Source organism: Strix aluco, chromosome 18 (assembly GCF_031877795.1).
Source record: "Strix aluco isolate bStrAlu1 chromosome 18, bStrAlu1.hap1, whole genome shotgun sequence".
Classification (NCBI taxonomy): Eukaryota; Metazoa; Chordata; class Aves; order Strigiformes; family Strigidae; genus Strix; species Strix aluco.
In genome coordinates this window covers 6,488,943-6,506,715 of record NC_133948.1, presented here as the reverse complement: position 1 = coordinate 6,506,715, position 17,773 = coordinate 6,488,943, and the positions used below count along the sequence as shown (strand labels likewise).

General features: G+C 40.8%; 1 protein-coding gene across 2 annotated transcripts; it reads right to left on the bottom strand.

Moving 5' to 3' along the window:
- Positions 1-11,056: 11,056 nt before the first annotated feature.
- RAN (RAN, member RAS oncogene family) lies at positions 11,057-17,231 on the bottom strand. 2 transcript variants are annotated; one of them, XM_074843692.1, is made up of 7 exons: positions 16,628-17,231; positions 15,650-15,692; positions 14,671-14,755; positions 14,452-14,577; positions 13,234-13,421; positions 12,486-12,656; positions 11,057-12,378 (listed from the first exon to the last, which is right to left on the bottom strand). In XM_074843692.1, exons 2-7 carry the CDS (start codon positions 15,683-15,685, stop codon positions 12,334-12,336), a joined length of 651 nt encoding a protein of 216 aa, XP_074699793.1. In that variant the 5' UTR covers positions 15,686-15,692; positions 16,628-17,231; the 3' UTR covers positions 11,057-12,333. The 2 variants fall into 2 exon arrangements, with proteins under 2 accessions (XP_074699793.1, XP_074699795.1); XM_074843694.1 differs by having other exon boundaries at positions 16,587-16,721.
- Positions 17,232-17,773: the final 542 nt, after the last annotated feature.

The following is a 17,773-nucleotide window of genomic DNA, read 5'->3' as shown; positions in this document are numbered from 1 at the left end:
TGGAAGATTCACTTCAAAAAGATAACACTGTAGCCCCCTGGTTCTAGAGAAAAGCAGGAAAACACAAATCTCAAAGTCAGAAAGTTGTTGCTTAAATTGCCAAATGTTACTTTAGAAAGCAACAACAGATTATTTTAAATAGTATCATCATTGTATTAATATGCTTTGATGTATTGGATGGAGATGAGGCAGAAAAGGCTGAGTCCTGCTTTCTTAAGGTTTCCAGCACACAAATTCTCTTTTCCTCATGGGATGGAGTGCAAGTATGGCTGCAGTAACATACTATAGCACTTCTCCTGGGTGCTGGAAGAATTACGCAGCGTCTGTTCTCAGGCATTTAACAACTACACACCCCTCTTCATTGTTATCCCTTACATAATGCACATCAGGGCTATACTTAACTACCAGCCAAAATCAAGTCTATGATAACTTTTATTTCAACTGAAAGCATGCACAGCCTCCTCTGCTTTCATAACTCAAGACTCTGCAACTCTACTCAAAAACAAAATATACAGCTGAGGGGTATTTTCATTCTTATTTTGAAAACTGTTGGTCAGTGTTTATTCCTGTGGATGTGCCATCGTTTTATGTTACCATACTATGCTCTCCATTGACAGCATTTGCTGCAACCCTGTAACATCCCTGAACTGTGGATGGCTACAAGTGAGCAAGTTTGAAAGACATTGTAGCCATTTTTTTTAGAATGGTCAAAAAAAAAAAAAACCCCATGCAAGTATTTGGTCCCTTTTCTCCTCTTAGCACTTTCCCAGTGAAACAGCCAATTTAACAGAAGGGGTTTTTTAGGTTAGTTTTCTCTAGAACTGCAACAATTGGCCAGCAGCATTAGTTGTTCTCTTTACATTGAAACTTTGAAATTAATAAATCATGTGTGAATGTGTTTTTATTAGAAGAGAGGGTTGTATAGTTGACATTAAGGTTACGTTTTCATAACAACAAAAGTGTGGCTATAGCCCGTATAGTAGCAGAAACAAGAATATTGTAGATGGCACAAGCCAGCAAACATGATCTATTATCTCCAAGGATCCAATCAGCTTTTGTTGCTACACTATCCCAAAGCTTGCTACAGCTTTGCCTCTATCACTCCTTGTGCAATACTCAGTACATTGAGCTACAAAACTCAAATGCTTATTTTTGCATTCGGAGCTAGTACAAAATTTAAGGGTAGATATGAAATAAAATTAAGTCATGTATTCAAAAGATGTTGGGACTTTTTTGCTGGTGTTGTTTGGGGAGGTGGGGGGGTGTTGACTGCAAATTAAGTCATAGGCCTGAAGTTCCCTGGAAAGAGCCATAATAAATAAATAATAAAACATGAGTGGATGCGTGTTCCATATTTAGACACAAATAACTTACTACATAAATTCAAGTTAAGAAACAGATGTCTGAGCAGGTTGTTCTTGAGAGAAAAAAAATAATTTGGTTGTGCTTAGGGGGGGCATCCCCAGCAGAACAGGAGTCAAGAGTGACGAGCCAAGAGTACAGAGGGATTTGGTTGTGTGAAAAGAATCAAATCCAGTTTTCACACTCACTGAAGAGGAGTAAGAGGTAGCAAGGCTTGGTATTAGTGTAGACCATTGCAGGAGTGAAGGATAAAGGTCTGTGCAATCTCCATTATTGGATGTTTTGAACAACAGGCTGGACAACCACTTGTCAGGGATACTATGAAAACAGTCAGTCTTACCTTGCAGCATGAGGATGACCTAAATTAGTTCTTTTGGTCCATTCCAACTGTATTTTGCCATGATTCTGTGACTTCTGAGATCATTGATGTATTTGTATATTCTTTTTCATTTTTTCCTCATAGTCAAACACTATTAATTTTGGCTAGTATCAACACTAATATTTTCAGTGCAAATCCTGAAATAGATTAACCTTGAGTTTCCAATACATAGCAAAAAATAACCAAACAAAATCCTTGAGGCATTATAAAGAACAATTTTAATAAAGAATAAAAGCAAGACTTTCTAGATCTTATGGGAAAGGATTGTGAATAAAGATTTTGTACAGGCTACACAACCTAGTACTGCCTTTGGAAGAATGCACAGTATGGGAAGGACATAGAAATTTTACTAGCATGAGAAACAGTTATAAATACATACAGATTTTATTAGCATCTGTATTACTGTGATTAACGGTAGGATGATTCTTGAGAAAGTGCAGCTTCTCAGAGTTGTGACCTTCAATAGCAAAAACTTAATGCTGAACAAGCAACTATCACATATGATGTAACAAGCTACTTTATGAGCAATTAACTGGGCCCCTGACTCTGCTAGGAATCCACCTGAACAAAGATAGCTGCTGCTGAGAGACTCAAATGCTTCTCAGATCAGCAAAGAATCACAACAGCTATGAAAAAAGCTTCACAGAGTAGAAGAATTTCAGGCATTACAGTTCTTATTTGCACAAAGCCATCTAACAAAAGGTGGCAGCGGCCACTGCATGACTCTGGCCCCTAGGACACATCACATAGTAAAAGATATTTCAGCAAAATTAGTCAGAAAGTAGACCACACTCATGTAAATATTGCATGAAATTTTCTTTGAGTTGATTATACTGAAAAGGACAAACTGAACGGTTCAAAATGAAGAAAAAGGCAAACAAACAAAAATCCTGGAGCTAATTCAACAAGGCTAATGCTATCATGAAAAAGTATTTTTCTAATTAAGAAAATGAGAAGTTGCTAGTCGATGCCAGAAAACAAAGTACAGCTTTTTGGCAATAAAAATTTAGGCCTAATCAGATGAAAATACTTTTATCATGCTATATATGTAATGTTAGGCTGATTTAATTTATAAATTCTTTCTAAAAACATGAAGAGTCTGATGATTCAAAGACCGAGTAAGCAGGTGAATAGTATCATGCAATAAACTATACATTTAAAGTTCTCTTTGGATGATGTCCCACTTACTAAATTACTGGATTATTCTATTGTCTATTTACTGTATCATCCTGTCTATTTGACTTTTATTGCATTGTGGTAGTGCCTTGAACATCTTACTCCATACACCGAAGAAAACATTTGATTTTTGCAAAATAGTTTAGGCTTTTGTGCAAATCCCAAAAATTTAATCAAATCTTTGATTATCTAAGCCTTAATGCCAAGCTTACATAAAATTGGATAATTGTATAAATAAAACATTAATTACAAAAAATTTGTATAAGCCAAATCTTATTTGCCAAAAAGCCACTGCCTGTAACTACATATTTTTGGTATCGTTCAGGTAGTCAGATTTTCATAATTACAGAAGTATTTCACCATGATAAAGTTCTGCCTTCAGAATTTGTGCCAATTTTTCTTACAATCTTACTTAATTCTCTCTTGCTTATCTGGGTAAAAGCAATTCCATGAAAGTTTCATTCAACTGCTTTGTGGAACAAGTTTACTAGCACAAATGGAGATTACACCCAGAAGCCAATCTGCAAATTACTTCTCAGTAAGAACATCTGAGCCTATTATAGATATACATATTAAAGACTTTTCATTCTATGGGGAATAACACAGTTCCTGTCTTTTGTAGTTTCTTATGTTAGATCTAAGTGGCAAAAGCAACGAGAGGGTGGGGACAGAAATTGGAGAGCTGGCAAAAATGTTGGCAGTAGCTTCCAAATCTGCACTCTTAAAGTCTGAAGCCATCAAATCTGAAAAGCAACCCATTAGTTTAAAAGCATGAAAACTGAATTTCAGAATTAAGATCCAGACTAAGCCCCACCATTTCAGGTACTGAGTCTTGGAGTTTTAGCTCTCCGCTGACAGGAAAGGGTCAATACATAAACCAAACCCCAGCACAGATTCTCTTCCGTGCACTCTCTTGACCACCATGACTCCTATTGATTTGTTGCTCATTCTGCTGTAATGCTTAATAATCTGACTAGAGAAATCACTTACATCTGTTGGCTGCAACAGCCATCCCAAAGATCCTAAAACCACAAGACACACCCTGGAATCATGGAACTGGCTAAAAACAAGTTTTCAAAACAGTAAAAAAAAAAAAAAGAAAAGAAAAAATCCCATTTGTATCTGCCACTGTTCTTAATGTATACTGCAGGAAAGCAAACTAAATCAACCATTCGAAATGTGATTTTGACTATGAAAAAGGATATGATATGGACATCAAAAAAATCCCCTCTTTCTTTTTCTAGAGGATTTGTCAATCTCTCAGTGATTTTCATAGGCTCCTTAAATAAGCGTCACTTTCAGATATCGCTTGCAGCTAAAGATGGCTGATGTGACCTTCTTCAGATCCTTTTTAATTAGTTAGAAATACTGATTTTAAGAGATTAAGTGTTTCCCTTCTTTCTCTTGGGCTCTAAGCCTTTTTTAGCACATGCAAAGTCAGCTGCGGTGAAAAGAAGGAGATAGAATCATCAAGGAACACCTACCACATCATTCACATCTATAGAATTTAAGAAGGAAGACACAGTTCTGTAGTCAAGTCATTACCTGTGAAAATGTCATTACAAAAATTTAACATGTCAGATTTTAAATAACCAGTGACATAGGCCATGTGTTTAGAAGTAGGATTTACCCATTGCTCACAGGGGATAAAAGCATTAGTCCTCTAACAGCAGTGAACCACTAGTAGCAAGTATCCACTCAATAGAGGTCAACAGCAACTGTCAAAAACAAACTTTGAAAGCGTAATTAACCCAAGCAGATAGCATTTTTTCTTCTATGAGTTTTGAAGAGGCAGAAGGTGTTTTATACCTGTATGTTTTCGTTTGCATTTATTCCGCAAGGCTGATAATATTTTATTTTTCATGTAAATATTATGTATTTCACATGTGTTGTACTGAAGCTTCCAGGTCAGGACATCATCTTACCTGTACAAGGCGCCATATACATACCTGTCAAAAAGACAGCACCTACCCCTTCATAGCCTATTACCAAAGCACTTGAAGAGCACTTGCAAAAGTAGTCAACTGAAATAACTGAAAGGAGTAATAAAACAGGTAAGAGAAAAATGCTTGCCCCAGGGTATAAGACTTTCAAAATGCAACAAAGAATATGCTACATGCCTAAATCATATTTATCCTTGGCATGTTACTAAAGGTCCCAGCTGTTTACTGAAGTAACACCCAATCTGGAAAAATCCAAGTTATTCACCTACAAGAAAGTTGCAAAACACTCTACCCAACAAGGAATCTTCAAGTTGCAGGGTGTTAAGGTAGATTTTTCTCAGGCAGCTTCTATTTAAACCACAGAAGTTCTAGTAAAGTCAACTGACCTGGGCACAACAAAGATTAGCAATGGAACAAACTCAATTTTCCATTAGGTCCATTTCTTCTCTTTAAAGCTTTTTGTGATGATATCCTGTCAGCACTGCCTAAAGCGCTTTCCAGCAAAGCAGGGGAGCATGATCAGCCTCTCTCAGGGGCGGGTACAGGGAGTTCTTGTGATTTGTTGAATACCAAGCTGGTCTTTTAAATCCTCTGTGGTGGAGAACCATCTAGTGAAGTTCTTAGTTGCCAGGAGAGCTTTGGCATTTTCCCTCCCTCTCCAATCTGCCTCTTTATTTCCCCCTAGTGTTTTCTTCTATTTGGTTTGATATCTAATAACAGATTTCCATTAATTATTACTGCTACTAGTTTTGTTATGCTTTCACATTATTAGTACATGAGCATTTTGTTCTCTAGTCATAGTTTATGTCTTCATCTATTCTCCATACCTTTTCTGGTGGCCCAACTTGTGTGCATGCTTTCTTCTTCCTGCTTTTGAGTTCCCTCATATTCCTTCTCACAGGTTCAGCCATTTACAACAGAGGTGTCATTTCACAGCCTAATGCAACATTTTGCCTGTTGCTTTATCTTACTGACAGTCTAAGCTGTTTCCAAAGATGCCACTGGGGTTTTGGGCCACAGAGCCCAGGCTTCTCCTATGCAAGAGCTGCCATTAGTTCCTCGAGTACTACATCAGCTCAGAATTTGCCTGTGTAGAGCCAGTCAATTGCTTATTCAACACTCTGAAGCAGGGACCTCAGCTGGACAGCACGGATGCAGTTTACCACCTACAAAATACACAGAGTGCATTTGAGGAACTTTTTAAAGATTGCATTCTCCAGCATAGCTAGAGAAAACTCTCAGAGCAGTTATTCCAGCCATCCTAAATTCAAATTTGAAGGTCAGGTGGAGGAACATCTCTCCCTTATTTACAGTCTCTTTACAGCAAAAGAGGAACTATAATACTCAGGGTACCAATCCTTCAAGCTTTCTGTTCATTTCGCTATTCATACCGTAACTTGACTACAAGATCGAACATGAATTACATGACACAGTACTGTGTTATTGCACATTCCTCACCAGATTTTTGTTTTGCATCAAGGTTAGCTGATCAGCACTTAATGCACAGATTTTTTTTCCCCCCAGGTAAAGTTATACTTTAATTCAATGCCAATTATCAAGATGTTGATTGGTTCCATATAGTACACTCCTATATTTTTTTTTTAACCTAAATTTGCAGAAGAGTAGGAAAACATGAGAAAGTGCACGATGGCACTGCCTAAGCTTTGCTACGCTAACAGCATTAGGGTAACAAAAATCCTCCTGTAATTCACTCTTAGTCTATTTTACACTCTTAGTAGATTTAACTTCGAGAAAAAAATAGCCTTATTAAGAGTCCAGTTATGTTTCTCTTATTTTGCAACAAATAGCAACACAAAACTGACTCACTTGTCTCCCTTGTCTGAGGACGTGACATTTACAAAAAACTATTTTAAAACGGAGCAGTAAGTCATCAAACAGCATCTACATTACTGCACATACCTTATAGCTATTTGCTACTGTTAATAAACCTAAAGTCATGCACATCACTTTCTTCCTGAATACATGACACTTGCGCATCCCCAAGAGGTGTATTTCGATTTAACACAACCCGACTCGAGCAAAGCAGCTCCACAGACGATGTGCCCCACCGCGTGGCTGGAGCTGGTACCACAAAAGCAATCCTCCTGGTTTTCTGTCCCAGAGACGAGTTTCATTCAAGCCTCGAACTACCCCACAGTCTGCTTGCTAGGGAGAGAAAAGAATTATGCAGTAACCACTCGATCTCCGTAACAAAGGTGGTTTTTTTAAGCCATATCGGATTTGGTTCAAGAACCACTCTCTCTCATCTGGTCTCTCATCTCTCTCAAATACCTGGCAACGACTTCTGAACTTCTAACTGGCAGATGATGCGTCTCAAGCAGCTCTTTTATATGTAATCTTTGAAGAATTACTGTACTCATCTGCTATAGTTTGAAATAAATTTTATAACTAGACATCAGTTTAGGTAGACAAGTAAAACAAAACATCCAGAAACAAAAAATTAAAAATACTAGATCCAGAATCAAGATGCAGTGAATAACGCCAAAAAATGCAGACAGATTTCTTGTTTATTATGACCCACCTTTTTTATTTATAAATAGAACAAACCTCTTTGGCTTGAGCTCTTTCCTTAAATACTCGCCCTGCAAACCCAACCTGAGAACTGGAAATTTTAACAATTTTTTTATGGTGTAATCCATCAAAAAAGTCTGATGGGAAAGTTAACTTTCTTTTATATTCTCAGTATAAGCAAAACACACATTGCTTCCCATGATGCAAAAAATCATCAGCAAGTTACTGCTGGTTTGGCGTAGGGAAAAGCTTATAAAGTAGCAGCAATAGGAATTAGTATTACAACTGGGAAATCAGACTTGTGGCACTGGCTCACGCAAGCTCTAACCCCAAAAAGAAGTTCAAAGCAAACAACCATTTATACTAGTCACTCGATTTGCTATCTTTAGCCTAACACTTTGCACAGAAGACTTAAATAGCTATTATCAAGAAGAATCCTGATACTCCAGAGTATAATCAGTGATTTTGTCACTTGGACAATCACAACAGGAAGGACAGTGGTTAAAGTTTTCTTAGATGTCATTGATCACAACAACCTCAGGAGTTTTCTGTTCATGACTGTCTACAGAGTTCTTGTTACAGCTGCCCTTTTCAGTCCTTATGGGGATAGGCAACTGAAAACAAGCCAAGCTCATTGCCTCCTAGTAACCTGAAACTATATTGATGAAATTCAGTTTTGAATGCTTGTATTAATTATACTAAAATCATTACTTCAGAGGATTAAACATTAAAACTTTTGTTAGTGTTCTACAAAATATGAAATTCTGTTTAACGTTTGGAGAAATCTGTCCTCATTTTTTCAATTTCTTCTTCCTCAAGCAAGTAGTAGACATATGGGAATCCAATTTTAATCACAGAATTCCAGGATCACAGCAAGACAGACATCAACTATGACTACCCAAAGTAAAATAAAAATCAACCTATTCCTATACTGAACTAGAGCCCTAATATGAACATTGGCTCGTTTCAGTGATGCAGCTTGTAGAACACTAGATTTTTGGGGAAGTGTCATTCACTCATTGAACAATCTGTTCACTCTGTGAACTAGAAGAGAATTACCTACACAATCGTTAAAAGTATTTACCTTGTACACTCAAACCTATAATCTAAGATGATTTCGGCTCTGTGCTAGAGCCTTGGTATAAATAACATGCCTTATGTTTCAACACTCCTACAGGTATTCAATAACTAGATATCTAAAGAAGCTACAGTTCAGCTCATCAGTAAGCCCCACTAAGTCTGTTAAACAGGGTATCAAATTAAGCCGTTGTTTCAAGCATAACATTCTTCCAAGTTTAACTTTACATTATTTGTCAAGCAGCCAAGTGAGCTCTAAATCAGAAAGGGGAATCAGTCTTTTTCACCCTCTTTGATGGAAAGGCAATAGCTTGCACCACAAGGACAGTTACCAACACACCAGAGGGCAGTGAAGACAGAATCACTACAGCTGTTTCCAGTGTTACAACCTGGGAATTGTCTGAAAAAGCTACTGGCCTAGGACAGCATAGTCATTCATATTCTCCCAATGGAAGTCCTCAGCTGAAAGTGCTTCCCAATTTTGGCCACTTGCAGAGAGATGATCAGAAGCGTTACAGGACACATGCAAGGAAGAACTCCATGGGGTGCTCATGTAGCAGCTTGCGCTAGGAAAAAGGAATATTCTTAAAGGCAAACTTTTCAGCTCAGTGCAAAAATCACACATACACAAAACCAGCCTATAAATTAACACACCCATGTGAAAACAAACTGATCAAAGCAGCAGCAGATTTAGCTTTTCAGTTACTTGTAAGACATTGCTATCAATCCTGGTTTGAGGGCCCAATCAACTGTTGCCAAAACTTGGGCAAGAGAAAGCGACCAGTACTGCCAGTCCAGGTCAGGAAAACAACTGGCTTCAACCAAACCGTGTATTTCTGTTTTAGGAAGGTGAAGGCAGAACAATTTGTCTCAGGATTGTTTCCCACACTAGTTTAGACTAAGACTGTATTAGCAACACAACAGAACCAGTTCTAAAGAAAAAAAGACAAGTTTTGTTGTATTGTAACTTGCAGGCCTAAGAGAGGCAGACTTCAACTTCAACCTTCTTGGCCTAGATTCCAGTTGTCACAGAAGTGTTCTCCAATGTTTCTAAAAAAGATCCTGTTGAAATCCTGAGAGATCCAAGGGCAACCCTAGCTCTTTTAAGAGACCTTTTAACACTCCTTCATTTAAAGGTTCTGTGAGAAGTAGCAAAACATTTCCTCTGCCAGTTTCTCTAATTAATGCTTTTGCCTTACTTATTTTGCACAGGCACTAGTTCTGCAGCTACTCTTCCAATACAACCCTCTGAACTTGGACACTTAAAAACCCACAGCTTTATCATGGAACTAGGAACAGTAAATGGCCCAGCACCTCCTCCTGCTCTTGAAAGTTGAAGCTGAGCATTGTCTGTAATGAGTAGTTACTGAAAACCAGTCTTAAGCCAGAGATCTAGAAAATTCAAATGGTGTGTAAGGAACACAAGAACTCCTACAATTAATCTGATCAAACCATAAAGCAGTTCAGCAAGAAGAACAAAGTAGGTCTTGCACCAAAGGATTTCAGTCTCATGAATTCAGTCCTGATAAGGGTAGAGCTCCAACACAGACGGATTTTGGACAGAGGTTCTTAGAATTGAAGTTTTATTTTCCTTGCTACTTGACTAAATTTTATTTTACCTAAATCCAACTAGTGAAAAACTTCTTAGAAGTGTATAGTTAAGGAACTTCAACTGAGGAATCTGCACATGCATATTAAGGCTACCTGCATTATTTATGACCAATTAACAGGGACTAAGTGTGACAAACCAAGTATAATGCTGCAACAAGTGGACTCAATTCACTCCGAAAACATTTCAAGTTGAAGAGATTGCTTTACAGGACTGGTATTACTGTCTACTTCAGAGATGAGCTTTTGTGGACTTGGAAGTAACACTGAAGATGACAAAGGAAAGCTCATAGCAATTATATTAGTCTTTAAACAGCTGTTCTACTTCTCATAAGTCTTTTCAGGTGTTTTGTAGGAATTCATATTAAGGCTAGTACCTGTGTGCAGCAGTTGTAAAGATGATACCATACACACACTATCAAACAATACAAATGTAACTTCAGTGCTGAGGGTTTTCTTCTCCTAAGGCATATCAATACTGCAGAACTACTGAAGTTTTCTAAATCAATTCATGTTTTTAAGCAGTGCATTTTCAGCTTGAAGACAAGAAAGCTACCACACCTAGTGAAGGAGCAGCATAGTCAAGCTAGCGGTATTAACCAAGATATGCACAGGTAAATTAGTAAACACTACAGGCAAGAACCTAGAATATGAAGTTAAAGCAAGACGATGCAGCAAGAAGATTCAATGGAATGTTAAGTGGGAGTTTGTCTCTTTGCACACTAAGCATATGACATGCCTTATTTTCATGAGTTTCAGGTCCTTAATACCACAACTCAGCTTCTCATTAGCTAGCTAAAAAAAACCCCAAACAACCAAAAACCAAACCACAGAACTCCAACTTGCACTAACTTAAAAATTATTCTTTTACAATAGTATTGCAGAATAATCGTAGTCCACTTTTTGCTACCATATACCAGAAAAGTTGAATAAATATTCAAGTAGGATTTACGTACACAAACATGCAAGTTAAAAGGAATAAATGAAATGCTCCACTTTATTAAGAAACCAAAAATACAAAACTGAAGAGTTCAAGGCTTCATGTACTCAAACACTACTGAAAAATGGTATCTTAAACTTAGTTTTGTTCACTAGCAGTACTAATATTGACCAAGATTAATCTCTACAAGATAGTGTTCAAAGTTGATGTTTTCCACCATTTGTGCTGTAGTAAGCTAGTTTCAAATCAAGAACTTGGTGCAGTTACAGTCCAGTCTAGATATTTATATAAACGTGGTTTCAGTTTATATGCAATTTTGTAGCCAAGAGCTTTTTAGCTCAAACTACAGCTGTTTTCTAGTTAGTGAATTTTAAGATGCTTAGAGAGTTTGTTTAATCAGCTATAGCTCTACTGAATGATGTTCCATGCAAAGATACAGCTTTTAAGTCCCCTAACAAACCTAGACGCCATTTGTTTCTGGCTACTAAAAATACAGAGCTCTGAAGGCATATTGTAGAACATATGAAAAGTTAAGAGAATTGAGACTGTATCTAATGGTAGCATACGCAAGCTGAACTACACACTTTTCTCTCAAGACACCCTGCAGACCACAAACATTCCCATTTGCATGGGAATGCTGATCCAGTCACACTTACCAGTCAAAGTGCTCACTGCTTTAGTTTTACCTGGCAGTTAGTTCAGCTTTCCTCAGGTGCTTTAATTATATGCTTCAGGAAATCAAGGGAAGGTTAACTGTTAGCTCTGATTTAGCAAGAGGAGCGTAACATGAGAAGCAGGAGGGAAAAAGGAGAACAGAATGAGAAATGCAGTAGACAACCAAGTATTAGCCTCAACTGAAGAACAGAAGACACTTTGAAGAGTTTTCCTAACAATGCATGAAAGTTCACTTGCTTAGATACTTGAAATACAACTTTATTATCTAAACAAAAAAGAATGGGAATGACAGAAACAAGATTTACCACTTAACACTCTGATGTGACTGCAGCAGTCTTATATTTGAAACTCAAAAGGGGAAGTAATTGCAGTCCAAAAAACAGCTAAATATGCAGGTCCAAAATATGAAGTTTTTTGTTTTGGTTTTTTTTTTTTCATTTTGTTTTGTTTGTTTTTTGTGGTTTTTTTTTTTTAAACTGCCACATTCACTCCGAAGCCCATTCATCTCTTTCAGCATCCCAAAGATTAAGCACATGTTCTGCTCAGCTAGATAATAAAGTGGCAAACACGCTGCACCACTGACATCACAGGACAGTTGCCTATAAAACTAGACTTCTGACGCTGGGCTCCAGCTTCATCCCTCACAGGTCATCATCCTCATCTGGCAGTGCAGTGGTTTGAGCAATCTGGAACAAAGAAGATACACTTAAGAACTGTTCTTTAGTTATTTGCCCCAGGAGTCCAAACAGTAGTTACAGGAACTCATTTGACCTTTGTGCCCTTTGTCACTTACCTGTAAGTCTTGCTCATACTGTGCTGCCAGTGCTGGGTCCATAACAACTTCAGGCGGTGCAAGAGCAGGCATGGCAACAAACTCCAAGTTAGGATCTCCAATTAGCTTTCTAGCAAGCCAGAGGAAAGGCTTCTCAAAGTTGTAGTTACTCTTAGCTGAAATGTCATAATACTGAAAAAAAAAAGTACATATTTTACATTATTAAAAAAAAGACATCTCTAACTGATATTTAGGGCATACCAAGATTAACACACATATAATCAGCTCTACTTTTACCTTAGTATTCTTTTTGACTGCATGACTTCTGTTTATGCTCTCAGAAACAGTTATGATCTAAGTGTCTAGAAATGTAGTTTCAGACAAATAGGCAGAAATTGATAACTGAAAAGATACTCAAGCTGATCAAAGATGGAACTTTCAGGAGGCAGTAGTGCATTTATCTCTTTCCTATGACTTAGATCTATTTTAGTCTCACTTCTGTGTCATCTGATGAGATTCTGAGCAGTGAGAGCCAAATGCACACAAGCTCTTTAAGAACTTATCATAGCTTCTGCTCAAGACCAGTGAAGACCATCTTTAGCATCATCACCTCCCCCTTCCCTAAAGTTAAGTTCAAACAGCCAATAGATGTAAAGTTGAAATATTACAGCCTGTAGTGACAAGGGCAGAACACTCAATTACCACAGAGAACCCAACTGCAGTCAACAGACCCAACAAATTTGATTCATACAAACTCATGCCAGCATACCTGGAGATTCTTCTTCCTGTGGAAGACAATGGATTTTGCCTTGACTTTTCTGTCCTTAATATCCACTTTGTTGCCACACAACACTATAGGGATGTTTTCACATACTCGTACCAGATCTCTGTGCCAATTAGGTACATTCTTGTAAGTAACTCTTGATGTTACATCAAACATTATGATGGCACACTGAGCTGCGAGAGAAGAATAGTCAAGAGTTACATCAGGAGAGTAAGCGCTTGCTTGTAAGATAGGAGAAAGAAGAGGTACCCATAGAAATCCCACATGAGAATTGAGCATCTGCATTAACTTTTCCCTCTCAGCTTCACAGTTCTGAGAGCCCATGTCCTGTTAACAAGTTCAATGCACAAGTCCATAAAACGCAGCCCACGACAGTGTCATCTCACATCTTTAGCGCCCAGGCTTAAACACCAGCTAGTTTTATCAATGCAACTGTCCCACTGGGTAACATGGTGTTGCATGGTAAGAAAATATACAAGGATTACAAAGTCAACTTTACACAAATATTTTATAGAAACTAGTTAACACCTGTTTAACTAATCTCAGGCATCTTATTGAGGCTTTCAGGTAGGTTGAGATGTGGACTACAAGCTCTCGGCATGCCCTTGTTCAGAACAGTTTTTCAAAGAACACAGGGACTTGACTTGATCCTGATACTTCTGAAGGAAAAGCAAAGTCAAATTCTAATAATCCCCTGCAAATTTTGAAGACACACAGGTGACTGAAGTACACACAGAACAGAGCTTGGCCAAGCAGAAGTAAGTGGCACTGTCAGTTCTTCTTTAGAAAGACAACTAGAAGACTGGCATGGAGATGTAAAATCTCATCATCGTGTCTAAAAATCTTCCCAAGTCCTTGCCTCAGCACAGTACATTAATACAGATATAAATTTGTACTAACTGAAACACTTTCACCTCTTAAGCACTGAATTTCATCAGCAGTATCTTGTAATTTAGGATGCACCATTACCCTTCACTAATACCAAAGCCTGCAATGGCATACTGAAACACAATCTTAGAATATTCCATCAGCGCAAGCTGCCTAGCAAAGGAAATTATCACACCTACGTGAAGAGTTTGAAGACCCAGAAACCAGCTCATCACTGCAAGTCACACTGACAGCTTTCAGAGTGGCCAACATGAATGGAATGGAGAACTGAACTGGAAGAGGTACAGAATATTCACACACGTACACACATCTTACCTTGGATGTAATAGCCATCTCGCAGGCCACCAAATTTCTCTTGGCCAGCTGTGTCCCATACATTAAATTTAATAGGGCCTCTGTTAGTATGGAACACCAGAGGATGAACTTCAACACCCAGTGTTGCTGTAACAGCAAGAAAAAGCAATGTACTTAGCAAGTCACGAACCGCACTTCTAATTGTAATGTATTAGATCCCAAATGTTTCTTCAGACATACCTACATACTTCTTTTCAAATTCACCAGTCAAATGACGCTTTACAAATGTTGTTTTACCAGTGCCGCCATCACCGACCAGGACAAGCTGTTGATAGATAAAGGCAACAAAGTCAGAGCAATACACTTTTAGAGACATTTTTTGGTCATTTTAGTGTAAATACTCATTATTACTACGAAGACCTTAGTCCTACGAGATGCTGTAAACAGAAGACTGAATTCCCCATGAAGAGACTCACTGTACTGGGACCCAATCTGTTAAGCCTATCACGCTGTAACTCCAGTCTGACTTACCTAGTTCCTGTGGCTGAAAGCTACAATGCACTGTGAATATGGTTCCCCTGAACTACAAGTGACTGAATTAAGAGTATTTGGAGTTTTCAACCTGAATGTGACCATATCTGGCATCCCTCATTTAAGCACCCGAATTGGAGAAACCCACCACAATCTTACAATTAAAAAAAACCCCCACACCACCCAAAGAACTGCTCTACTAACAATTGGAATACTCTGGCCAAGTATTTTAAGAAACACAAGTAACAGCCTTTCATGCAACAGTCTTAAGGACTTCTGGCTGTTAAGGTAACAAAGAAAAACCCCACACAAGACACCAGAAAACTGTCTTCTGAAACATTTCAACTTTTCTTCCCTGAACAGTTAACACACAACAGAAAATAGGCTATTCTAATTCACTCTAAGGACTTTTTGCTGTGAACTTCATTTCTGAAACTTAGAAGTCGTTCTATGTAGAAAGCGTTACTAAAATTTATTACACTAAACTACAAATAGCATCAGTTTGACACAGTGTGACAGAGCCTTTTTGTAGAAGTTAGATGCAATACTAGAATAAACAAACCACTCTGGTTAAGGACAGACCAAGACTTCAAAAGCAAACCTACCATCCACGCTGGCACTCGAGAGTCGCTTACGCTACTTTTCTATCGAAGGAAAAAAACCAACAAACCCCAAACCACCGCCTTACCTTAAACTGCACTTGGGGCTCTCCTTGGGCGGCCATGCTGGGTCTGCAGGGGAAATGGCAGCATGTGAGCTCACAACGGGCGAGCTGATTCAAGGCCCAGCCGGAAGGGGCCGGGCGCCGTTTTCGGTTCCCAAATCGCCCCCGAAGGCGCGTGCTCTGCGCGCCAGTCAGCGCGGCCAGCGCAGAGGCCGAGGCTCGGCCCCCGCCGCTCCCCGCCCCCCCCCAAACCCGCCGCGCGTGGTCCCGGGCCCATTCATGGGGCAGGAAGCGCCTCCACGTCTCCCCACATGCGGCGGGAGCGCGCGCGGTAATGGCGGCGGCGCCTCCCCGCCCACCCCCGAAGCCCCGTAACGGTAGGCTGCCGCCGCCACCGCACCCCTCTGGCCTTCGGGCTCGAAAAAGGAGAGACCGCGCCGCGGCCTACGAAGGGCAAAGCTCTGCCGACCCCAGCCTCGCTCCACAGAAAGCCCTCCCCAACCCGCCCAGAACCCGGGTCCCCTCCCTCACCAGAATCCGCCTGCTGAGCGGGAGAGCCCGGGGCGAGTCCCCTGGGGCTGCCGAGCAGAGCCTCCCCCCAGCGCCCCCCCAACGGGCCTAACGCGCTCTCCCCGCCATCAGCCACCATGACTGAGCAGCGCGCCGCCTCCCCTCCCCCCGCAGGCTCGGGCCGTCGGAGGCCCCGCTCTATTTCCCCTCCTGGATTCCGCCCGCCCTTTATCCGGGACGGAGCAGAGCGCCGCTCCCGCCCTTCCACCGCCTCCGTGCTGAGGGGAGAAAGGCCAGCACACACACCAGGGCTCACAGCCGCAGCGCTCACTCGGGCCCAGCCTCTCCGCAACCCAACCCATCTCCTACCCCCGCTCCCAGGCGGCAGCCATCGGTCACCGCCATCCCCACCGCTCACGCTTTTCCAAGCGGCCGCGTTTCCCCCACACACCCGCTCCCAGAAGGAAGAGGAGGACGTCCCGACCCCGCTACCTTTCCCGAGGCTTCTCTCCGCGGCGCTCCCCTCAGTGACTGGGCGCTGGGAAGATGGCGGAAGCGCGGTTCAAATACCCGGAGAGCGACGCCGCGCGGCCACAGGGCGGGAGGGGGAGGGCCCGTCACGTGGGAGCGGCGGGCGGGCGGGAGCCGGGCGCGCGGCGCCGCGGACGTTGTTCGGCCGCCGGCCCGTCCTCCGCGCCCCGAGCGGGCCGGGCTGCCCCGTCCTGCCCCGCCGCGGGCGGCAGCGGCCTGGAGAGCCTTCGCCCGTTTGGTGAAAGGGGCGCGGGGGAGCGGATCCTTCGCGGTGCGGACCGTTGGCGGCCGCGGCAGGTCCCAGCCCGCGGAACTGGCTCCCGGCCGCGCCGGCCCCGCGTAGCCCCCGGCTGTTAGAGAGGGGCTGAACCCCCGGTGCTAAGCAGCATCTTCGCGGTAAAGGCCGAGGTTTGCTGGTGAGGGCTGAGAGAGCGAGCCTCTGAGAGAGCTGTCCCCCCCAGCTGCTCGGGGAACTCGGCAGTCTCCCTCTTCAATCACTAAAATCGCATCAGGAAGTGTTTTAGTCAGCTGATGATACTCCTACAAACAAAGTTTAAAAATTGGATGTAGTTACTTAGAAAATCTATTGAACTGTCTCCAGCACAGTTTAATAAAGCAGTCTTTAAAAGCAGCAGGATAATTTAATTGAATAGCTTTCAGGTAAAAACGGCTGTGTTCAAAAGGACTTTCCTTAAGTGTACTTCATTATTTTCGGTTCTTGATACAAACCGATCTGCATTCACTAGAGAGTGCATTAGTGAAAAGTAGTTTTGTAAACCCTGGATTTAGAATAGTTCTCTTAAGTCCTCAAGTCCAAACTTCAGTGGAACAAAGTTGTTCAAAAATTGACTTTCATAGACGGTAAGTGTTTTGCATAGGTCCATAAACATCAAGTTCATGGGTTCACACTGATTTTTAAGGTCTCTGATTTTTTTGTACTCGAGTATACTTAAAGAATTTTTATGTGGTCTGCATAATATTTGTTGGTGCACCCCACAATCTAGAATAAATACATGATTTTTAAAAAAATATCGCTGGATTGAATGAACATAGAAAATATTTCATGGCAGGTGAGATATACAAACATAGCTTATGTCTTGTCCATTT

What these genes read in the sequence shown, in the direction of transcription:
- RAN (XM_074843692.1), bottom strand. Translation starts at nt 15,685, where the DNA reads ATGGCCGCCCAAGGAGAGCCCCAAGTGCAGTTTAAG. An exon ending in ATTTGAAAAGAAGTATGTAG is followed by an intron (nt 14,578 to 14,670) that starts GTATGTCTGAAG and finishes TTGCTGTTACAG; the next exon opens with CAACACTGGGTGTTGAAGTT. An exon ending in AGATGGCTATTACATCCAAG is followed by an intron (nt 13,422 to 14,451) that starts GTAAGATGTGTG and finishes CTTCTCTCGCAG; the next exon opens with CTCAGTGTGCCATCATAATG.